At 41.8% G+C, this 10,800-nt stretch overlaps 1 protein-coding gene across 1 annotated transcript in view; it reads right to left on the reverse strand.

Moving 5' to 3' along the window:
• Window positions 1–5,632: 5,632 nt before the first annotated feature.
• The window catches only part of ptprn2 (protein tyrosine phosphatase receptor type N2), a 258,049-nt gene continuing 252,881 nt past the window's right edge, over window positions 5,633–10,800 (reverse strand). Inside the window, 2 exon segments of the mRNA XM_080751763.1 lie at window positions 5,633–5,841; window positions 8,766–8,839. Coding sequence (XP_080607889.1) covers window positions 5,770–5,841; window positions 8,766–8,839 — 146 coding nt within the window. The 3' untranslated portion in view covers window positions 5,633–5,769.

Here is a 10,800-nt window from a genome sequence, read left to right on the forward strand (position 1 = left end):
AAAAGAAAACAAGGATTTTCTCTCTGGAAAACCCTGGAATGTTTCCATGGAAAGCTTCCCAGGCAGTCCCCCCCACATACTTCTTTATGGGGAATTCATATGTTTGTTATGTTATCATGTTGAATGATCTGCAGGTGGTATTCTTTCCCTGGTGCAACAGCAAAAACCATTGCTCAGATTCAGACCCAAAATGGATGTTGTGAAAGGTCAAGTTATAGGAGAGCTGATGGGGGGGGGGGGGGGGGGGCTCAGTAATCCCTGGCGGCCCCCACTTTGAAAACCTGTGGTCTCTATACAGGGGCCACTGAATAGGATCAAGGTTGTGTTCTGCCGAGGCCATGCTTGTGGACGCAAACGAGACCATTGCAAGTGTATATTGGAAGACTTCAAGAGCCAAGTGAGATTACAAGGAACAGTGAAGAGCCGAGCAAAAGATCATGAAAGAACATGTTTGAGCCCCGCAGGGTTCACTGAGATCGTTCCACCACTTAGAAAGCCCACTCAACATTCTGGGTTTATGTAGTGGCCGTCTTAGTGACCTGAAGCTGTGCTGTTACTTTTTAGCGCATAATGAGTTGTTATGGCCTATAGCACTGGTTCCCAAACACACAAATATCCCCCAAAGAGTTACATTTGAAAAAATAAAAAATAAAAGGAAACTCAACTTCTGTAAAGAAGTAGTGAAAATAGACGATCTACAAGCTCACAACGCAGCGACACGTTGTGAGCTTGTAGATCTGCTATTTTCAGGCTAGTTTAGGTCCCCTGGCCTATAGCTCTGTCAGAGGCTGTGTGTCTGTGTGTCTGGAGCTAATCTCACAAACCGCTGCCACTAATAAGTTGTTTTTTACACATTTTTTAAAATGTTTAAAATGTAACTGTAATAATAAAAGTCAATGGGGCTCCCCCCAAATTTGGAGTCATATGACATAGATAACAATTATGTCAATCATAGACGACCAATGTCATTCATACATGATTTGGCCCAATGAAGTCCGAGATCCACACAGTTCCCATGTGGATCCTGAGAGCCACATCATTCTTTTTTCTTTTTTATCAGGCTCTTTGGAGAATTATTCATCCACTTCAAGCAAGCTGTGTATTTCTGTGTAAGGCGTATTTCATTCATGTCACGACACGTCACAACCATGATTCATCAGCTTTTATGCTGCATTTACACTTTCTAAAATACATTTTTCAGTATCAAATCAACAAATCAGTATTTCACGTCGGCATCATTGTCTCGAAGGCAGACGGCTGTTTTACGATTTCCCAGTCACCTCTAACCCGGTGAAATACCCACGCTTTTCACGGCAGTTGAGATCTGCTGAATTTGATTGGATGTACCTCGCAACCAAGACTTATCCGAGCTTAAACAGTTATGTATAAATCCCTAAATTAAAAATCACTTTGAGTTAAACCAACCACTCAAAGAGCACCATGCTGTATCTAATTCTGTGACGCTCACTCTTTCAGAATGCATTAATCCTCCCAAATGGGAGATGTGACAGGATATCAAATGGCACTAGATACCTCAGGAAGCAATTACCATGAATACATTTTCTAATAAACTTGTACCCGTCAGATGATAAGCAATTAAACATGCGTAATTACGGTTTCCATATAGTAATTTCTAAGCTGATTAGGTCTGTGTGCTTTTCAACCTGAATGGGGGGGGGGGGGGGGGGGCATATTAACAGGGCTTTTGGTTTGGTGCTGCCGGTTGTTGGTGGCGGCGGTTCATCCAGCAAATCATATGCAAATGATCGGCTTCAGGAAGTGCATGAAGCCTCATCCCCCGATATTGCGGCGGATTTGTACTTAGTTTTAAAATAGCCGATCTACAAGCAGCATGATGAGCTTCTAGAGCTGCCAACTGTGGCGTGTGACACCACCGCACCACCACATAACTCAGGCTTTAAAACCCTGCTGAGTGGAGTCCCTCAGGGCACTATACTAGTCTTTTCTATGTTCCCTTTACTTAAAGGAGTAGTTCACCCCCAAAATGACTTCTTTTCTATTGATTAGTCATGCCATGGAGAGTAGAGTTCAATAATATTTTTTGGTTTTTGTCACATTCCTAAGACAAAAATTTGATTTGAGTAAATTTACCCCCATTGATTCCGGATGGTGACCCGTTTCGAAACGGGTCACCATCCGAAATGAATGGGGGTAAATTTATTGTTATCACATTTTTGTCTTAGGAATGCGACAAAAACCAAAAAATATTATTGAACTCTACTCTCCATGGCATGAGTAATCAATAGAAAAAAAGTCATTTTGGGGGTGAACTACTCCTTTAATGTCTTCGTGAAAGTTTCAAGGCAATTGAACGTTCCCTCCTCATGTAAAATTGCTAGTGTATCACATTGAGTGAAATACTTCATTTAATAGCCTACTCACAGAGGTAGTGAGCCAAGCGTTTACTTTGATCTATATAAAAACATGTATTTCAGAGCAAAACCTATGGGGATAGGTCTTTGGCATTAAACGTTGGTATAAGCTCTCTCCTGTCCTGTTTGCCCGTGAGACGTTTTCATATTGAAATAACATTATCAATAACATAATCAACCAAAGCCAAACCATGTGCATTCTCTTGTACAGTTTATTGTTAACCTGGATGTTACTTTTCCACACAAAATATATCGTTCTCCATGAGAGACTAAATATTTGAGATACTGTAGCACTAGAGGGATTCATAAGTCATTCATTGTCTATCCACACAGAGAATAACCTGTCATGTATGCACAAACAAATCACAATATTATCATTTAGTTAGGTGACAAAACAAAATATATCAACAATGTTCATGTCTGCATAAATATATCACATTTGCTATCTGTACAGAATGCTACGACAGTATTTCTAAATAGAATTAATCTCTGTAATTTGTATATTTCTGTTGTTGAAATAAACAGAAATCTTTAAACAGACCATGAAGGCAAAAACAATGACAAACAACAAAAAGAAAATATTGGATACAACATGTTTGAAAGGCATGTGAATAGTCGCTCTCTTTTAACCCACTAAAACCGGGAAAGCATCAGTGTACATTTTTATTCTAGCTATATACTGTATATATAGCGACATACGCTTTTCAGAAAACTCTTAGGATTTTGTGCCGTTTGTATCTGCTACTTTTGACATTTTTTTTTTGTCTTTCTTTACACAAATCTTCTCTCCTAGGGGTCCCTGGCACCAAACATTTTCAGAAGGGGGAGGGGTCCCTGGACAAATATATATATATATATATATATATATATATATATATATATATACATATATACATATATACATACATATATATATATATATATATATATATATATATATATATATATCGTCGTTGTCAGGCAGAAACCTCGTATCTCCAAGTTTCAAATTTGTACGCTCTTTCGCAAAGTAAAGCCCTGCTTCATCATACAAGGCCGTCGCACAAAAGTAGTGAAAACAGCAGATCTACAAGCACACAACGCCTCGCACCGCGAGGCGTTGTGTGCTTGTAGATCGGCTGTTTTCACAAGTTTAAATCATTTTTAAAGTGATACATGCAAATCAAACGGTTTTGGACATACAATGTTTCCACCCGACACCGACTATATATATATATATATATATATATATATATATATATATATATATATATATATATATATATATATATATCAGGGGATCCTTGGCACGAAAAGGTTTCAGAACTACTGATTTAGAAGGCATTTGTAGAATCTTACAGTAATGGGTTAACACAGGACTCTGATATTCTGGTCCCCAAATACAACACACATGTCAACATCTAGGTGTCTGATGCTGAGTATATATAGTTTATACCGTATAATATATATGTCGTTTTTATACAAAGAGAGAGAGAAACACTGGAAGAAGTTTGTTTCCAAAACTCTATACTGTAGCCACATATTAACGTTTATCGTTCAATAAGCTCAATAATTACACATCATCTACTCTATAAAATTTTGATAAGCATCTTGTAAAAGGTACCGTTATATGTTTCAACTTTACCAGAGTATGCATAATCTCCCCCGGGTCCCCCCCCCCCCTTCCCAAAATGACACATTTTGGAACAAATCTCTTTGCTTGATGTCATCTAAAATAGCTGTTAGTGGCACTAGGACAGTAACAACAATATACAGTACAGTAAAAGAGCACCAGGATGCATATTGACAGATCGTCTCATAATTCTGAGTTCTGTCCTACACACTATACGTGTCCCACTGTCCCACCATACCATCAGGACAGCTGCACATTCGTACAATGTTAAAATCCTATAGGTGTTGATTTAACCCAGAGTGTAAATATATACCTTAAGGTGCGTTCCCACCGCAATATTAGTATCTTCGACATCCCCGACCAAAGTGGAGTGAGTCAAGCGTCTAGAAAGATATTTTATCTTTTGGTGGGAACGTACCTTTGAGGTTCAGTCTGTGGGTCTGTCTGTGGGTCTGTGAATTTGTGAGTCTGTCTGTGTGTCCGGAGCCAATATCGCAAACCACTGAACTGGTCGGTGCCAAATTTCTTGTGCACACTGCCAGTAGGCCTCAGAAGTACACAATGTTTTATAGTTTTTGAAATATTTAACTTAAATAATGGAAGTCAACGGGAATCTGATCAGTATTCAGGCATTTAAAATTGGTATGAACTATCATGTCTGCTTTTCAGTAGAACATAAATGGAACAGAAAGGACAATACATAACATGTCAGTACATGTTGTTAGTACAAATAGTCACACACTCATTTTCATCACATCTCTGTGTCATACATTTGGAGTAGGCCTATTTTTCAGCAAAGCATATATACAGTATATAAGCGTGTTACATTCTAACCCTTGATATTAACATAATGTAATTGAAAGGTTGAAAGGTGTTCCAAAAATGTATGGAACGGTTTTGCTAGACCCACAGATGTGTGGCAACATATCCGCTTTTTAAGAATGCTTTGATCCTGGATTAGAGGCGCTTTGCCAATATGAATCCAGGTGTGATATCTGGCACAACATTCATAAGTACATAGAGTGGAGGCGAGAGAGAGAGAGAGAGAGAGAGAGAGAGAGAGAGAGAGAGAGAGAGAGAGAGCGAGAGAGAGAGAGAGAGAGCGAGAGAGAGAGAGAGAGAGAGAGAGAGAGAGAGAGCAGCTGGCAGAGCGGAGGCAGAGTGAGCGAGGGAAGGGCAGAGAGAAAATGTCAGTCTTGTGTGGGCAGAGGAAGAGAGTGTGTTCAGGGGCGTCACAAGGGGGGGAAAGTGGGACTGAGTTACTAGGGCCCAAGGTGGAGGGGCCTTAATTATTTTATACTTTAACTTTTCAAAAATAGCTTTGATTTTGAATACATTTGAAAAGTCGTGGAAATGTGCAAATATTTGAATATATGTGTGTTTTTGTTTTGTAACTCAAAACTTTGCTTCTGTGTGTGTGTGGGGGGGGGGGGGGGGGCTGGAACTACATTTTTTGAGATGGAGATCCGTGGCCAAACACATATCATTTTGGGGGTCCTTGACAGGAAATAGTTTGAGCACCACTCACATAGAAACATAGTTTTTTTTTTAAACTTCAAAAACCTTTTTCACGAAGAAAATTAGCAGATCTACAAGTTCGCGGCACCGAGTGCCGCGCTGTGAGCTTGTATATCTGCTATTTTCAAAAATTAAAGCACCAAATATCGCAGTAAATCCTTGGGCCCAGAATTTGTGTGCGACGCCCCTGAGTGTGTTCAGCCGGCGAGGAGAAGAAGCTGAGGGCGTTCCACGTGGAGCCCTCTCTCACTGAGGAAGGGCTTTCAGGATGGCGTTCACCTCCTCTGCCACAGCTGTCAGCGCAAACTCAAACTGCTCCTGAAGACGAGAAGGAGGGGAGAGGAGGAGGAGGAGGGGACGGAGATAAAGAGGAAGGGAGGCGAGGGAATAGAGGTGAGAGAGAGAGAGAGAGAGAGAGAGAGAGGGGGAGAAGGTTTTAGCCGGCTTATATCTACCAATACCTTTCGATGTATGGCTGCTGTGTGTGTGTGTGTGTGTGTGTACCAGAATTCCACTGTTGCGTGTGGTACAGTATAAACCCTCTTCACCACCTCCCTCTATAGCATTAGGGCCACAGACAGAGATAAAAGTATGTGTCTCTCTTTTAGCTCTGGATATTCGTGCGTGGTTTAGTCGCCATCACCGCTATCGACCGAGACAGGTGTCTTAAAATGGAGCCTCGAGGCAAGCTGTCTCTCTCAACTGTGTGCGTGTGTGTGCGTACACACAAACGTGTTTGTGAGACTGCCTCACATGGGGTCCTTAGGGAGCACAACAGGGCTGATCGATGCTTGCCCTGAAGACCCTGGTGTTTTCTATATATATTCCGCTCATTCTCTGCAGGATCCACGCACAGCGGAGAGAGGTGTGTGGGAGTCGGGAAGGGAACAATGTCTTAGATGTGTCACACACACAGAGCCGGCCATATACAGTAGTTTGGCCCGAGGACCAAATCAATACCGTGTTCATTGGTGGCCATGTCTTTGGCCAAGAGTTTTTTTCAAAGTTAGACTATACTATGAATGACTCTTGAGCAATATGAGTTGAAAAGAAACAGACCAATATCTATTTATTCTGAAGTGTTGAACTTAGAGGCCTGTAACATGCTGCACATATCTACGCCACTAGGGGGAGATCACTCTCTGTTGCACAAGAAGGAGCAGAGAAGGAGCAGTTGGATGTTGAGAGCAACAAAATGGTCAGCTCAACCTGCAGCCCAATTACCACAACCACGTTGTTTAGAGGGGAACCGAAAATGTAACAAACCAAATGCATGGAGTAGGAAATATAATCGGCTGTAGTGCAATCCTTAAAACCTCTCGGTCAGGGTAGTGACCGCTCTCTACCTTTTCATAGCTCATTACAGTCTGTGCACGCAGTTGCAAAGTGGAATCAACAATACGCCCAAACATCATTTCCATTTAGCCTCGTCATTTAGACACAGGGAGAGAGACAGCCTTCCGCCCACTGCTCGTCTGCAGTAGGCTGTGCAGAATGAGGCAGTAAAACCAGAACATTAATGAACCATCTACTGGAAGAATCATGCTGGAGTCTGTTAACAAGCTAGATCCCTGAATTAATTCAGGGAATCTGAGGTTGTTGTCACCATTATTATCAGGATTATTAATATATTTTTTTAAAGATTGGAGAGACACAAAAGACACTTCCTACACTAATTTGTGTGAGAAAATGAGAGAAAACACTTTAGTACACAGCCCTAAAGTGTCTTAGTGAAAAGAAAAGATGAGTATTAAAATATTTTCATTTACTACTTTAGTGTTTTCAATGATTTTGATTTGCATGCTTGCTCCCAGGTTGGGGGCATGCTGGCCGTAGCTAAATACGTATTTTTAGATACAATAAGCCCATTCCCAAGATGTACCGCAATCTTTCATGGGCAGACTTATGGGGGCTGGTGTAAATGGTAACAAAGAAATTGCCGGCTTATTGTGTCTAAAAACTCATATTATGCCACTTGAACGCATGCCCCCAACCATGCGTACAAGTGCTAAAACAATAGAAAGCAGCAAATTAAAACATTTTAACACTCATCTTGTTGTCCTTTAAAGCCCTGCTCACAGAAATGCAGAAACTTTGAGAGGAACACATTTTAATACGGCACCTTTGATTAGCTCTCTCTGTGGAACGAACACAGTGCCTATTTCCCTTCCATTTAATGGGCACTTTTATGAATTGTGCAATTTACATCAAATTTCCTGAGCATGAGACCAATTTCTGTTTAGGGTCATTACAGTGATTGTTTTGCATTGAACAGGTGTATGAGTGAAAATTAGGAACTATTATCTCTATTAATGTAGTTCCAAAAGGCAAAGTAACAAACCACGTATTTAATGAAATGAGACGCTTGTCTTGTCTTTATTTTCAGATGAAAATGGTGCCCAACTGCAAAAGCCATCGTCTATCTATTATGCATATATAAATTTATAACCGTATATATATATATATACATTTTTAACCACTTGATAGATATCGCTAATCACTTGATAGTGAAATGCAACATAGTGTGCGTTTGTAGAGATTCTATTTTCACTATTGCTTAAAAGTTGTTTAACCCAGGGGTCTTCAATGGGGGTCCGGGACCCCTAGGGGTCCTCCAAATCTTTGTGTAATAGGATAATTCTTTTAAATGAACAACTTGAACCCTTGCATCCCTCTGAGGACAACTTTAGCCAAAAATAGCAGATCTACAAGCTCTCAACGCCTCGCCGAGATATAGACACACTCACGCACGCACGCACGCACGCACGCGTGTTGATTTTGTCGACTAAAACTTTGACGAAAAATGTTTGTCGACTGCTTCGACTAAATATATTGATGATTTCGTCAACAAAATAAAAACTAGACTAAAACGTTAGGGAGGGACTAGAGGAGAAGAGAGTCATTTTATGTTTGGTTGCTCTCAGGTGTTGCATGCTGAAAATAGCAGATCTACAAGCTCACAACGTGTTGCGCTGCGACGCGTTGTGAGCTTGTAGATCAGCTATTTTCAGCATGCAACCAAGTGTAAAATCAGTCATTATGATGCCATCAAGGCCTGCCAAAATACATTTTAGTTTACTAAATCAACTGTAGAAGACACACACACACACACGCACGCACGCACACGCACGCGCACACACACACACACACACACACACACCTGTCTTTGAATGACAGGAAGCCAAACCCCGCCCCCACCAGTGCATCTCCTCCATGTGTAGCTGGGATCCAGGGGACCTTACCTTTGTCTGGACCATGCCGGCGCGCTGGTCTCTCAAGTGCTCCAGGGTAGCGGCAATATCAATCTCCTTAGCACCTGCAACAGACCGCAAATTGGACTGAGTTCAAAGCGGCGCTAGTAATCCAGCTCACATCTGTCAATCTCCCTTTATGCATGGGCTCCCCTTGGACTGGTTGGAGCGATTGAAAATTATTACATTCATCCCTCGAAAGACTTGGACGCAAGCCACGGAACTGTTTCTCCATAAAATTTGCAGCGAGGATGTTTTTGGGGGGGTCTGGGAAATGTGAAATAATGTATTCAGAAAATGCGAAATGCTGTTTTCTTTCACAAGAGGCCTTTTCTTATTTTTCTTTTTGACAAAAACAGGTTTCGACGTAATATTTATGTAGATTTGTGCGTGTGCATGTGCGTATGCGTGTGCACGTGCGCGTGCGTGAGCGTGTGCGCATGCGTATGCGATGCGTGTGTGCAGGGGGTCTGTATTTTAAAATATCTTTCCTTTATTTCCAGTTGTTTAAAAAAAAAAAAAAAAAGAAAGAAAACAGAATATCCAGATGCTGATTCCAACAGTTGGTTGTCTTCAGACCTTAATAAGTACTGTGTAGTTATATAGCCAGCGTTGTAGTGTCACTGTAGTGTTGTAATGCACATGCAAGTCTGTTTCTCTCTCTCTCCCTCACTCTCTCTCTCTCTCTCCCCCTCTAAGACTTTAAGACTATTGTTAGCGTCTTCTTTTTTCTCGGTTAAAAGAGGATTTGAAGTTGTTGCCAGGGTTCATTTGAGTTTTCCTTCCCCCAAAGGAAAAGAAAAAGAGAATCATCAGAGAGAAAGTGTGTGTGAGTGTGGGAGAGAAGTAGAGGTAGCCCCTAAGCTCTCAAGATGTTTTCTGAAAGCCAAGGAGAGAGAGAGAGAGAGAGAGAGAGAGAGAGAGAGAGATGGAGAGATGGAGAGAGAGAGAGAGAGAGAGAGAGAGAGAGAGAGAGAGAGAGAGATGGAGAGATGGAGAGATGGAGAGATGGAGAGAGAGAGAGAGAGAGAGAGAGAGAGAGAGAGAGAGATGGAGAGAGAGAGATGGAGAGATGGAGAGAGAGAGAGAGAGAGAGAGAGAGAGAGAGAGAGAGAGAGTGGAGGATTGGGGGGGGTCTAATGCAGCTGAACTCGCTATACTCAAAGTGCTCTAGCACTCCTGCAACGCATTCATGTTTCAGAAAGAGGCGGGGTTGGATTCCCGAGTTAATCTGAGGAGAAGCTACTCCACCGAGTTGAGAGACAGAGAGAGAGAGAGAGAGAGAGAGAGAGAGAGAGAGAGAGAGAGAGAGAGAGAGAGCGAGAGAGAGAGAGAGAGAGCTTTGGATGGTGAGAGCCTCGTTTCTGTCTGTGTTATCAACAGAGAGGGTTTGTGGTGCATTGACTACCTTTTTTTAACTGACGAAAACGAAATAGTAACAAAATAAAACTAAGCTATGATGACTAAAACAGTCTAAGACTATTGAAGATTTGGCAATTTAGGCAAATGAGACTAAAATCTTAGGGAGGGACTAGTGGAGACGAGATCCAGTAGAACTAAAAGACAGTTCATGTTTGGTTGCGGCTCCGGTGTTTGCGCTCTGAAAATAGCAGATCTACAAGCTCACAACGCGCTGTGAGCTTGTAGATCTGCTATTTTCAGCATGCTACCAAGTGTAAGACCAGGTGTTACGACGCAATCAAGGCAACAAAAGCAACTTTAGACTAAAACTAGACAAAAAAACTAAAAACATTCAGATGACAAGAAAACATGACCCAAACTAAATTAAATGTGTATGAAATTGTATTGAAGAAAAAAAGACTCGAAACTAAAGTAAATGAAAATTAGCAGTGCTGCTGGAGGCCAGCTGTCCCATAGGGGCCCCGCCTCCAGCCTGCAGGGTGGGGCGGGGCGGTGGGCGGTCCCAGGGCATGCAGGGGGTCTGCGGGGTCACGGGTCGGAGGTCACAGATCAGAGGGCAGCCTACACTATTGTGTTCTCTGCTGGTGTTTCTGCCACCGAAAGA

The sequence above is a fragment of the Nannobrachium achirus genome (assembly GCF_963921795.1).
Source record: "Nannobrachium achirus genome assembly, chromosome: 21".
Taxonomy (NCBI): Eukaryota; Metazoa; Chordata; class Actinopteri; order Myctophiformes; family Myctophidae; genus Nannobrachium; species Nannobrachium achirus.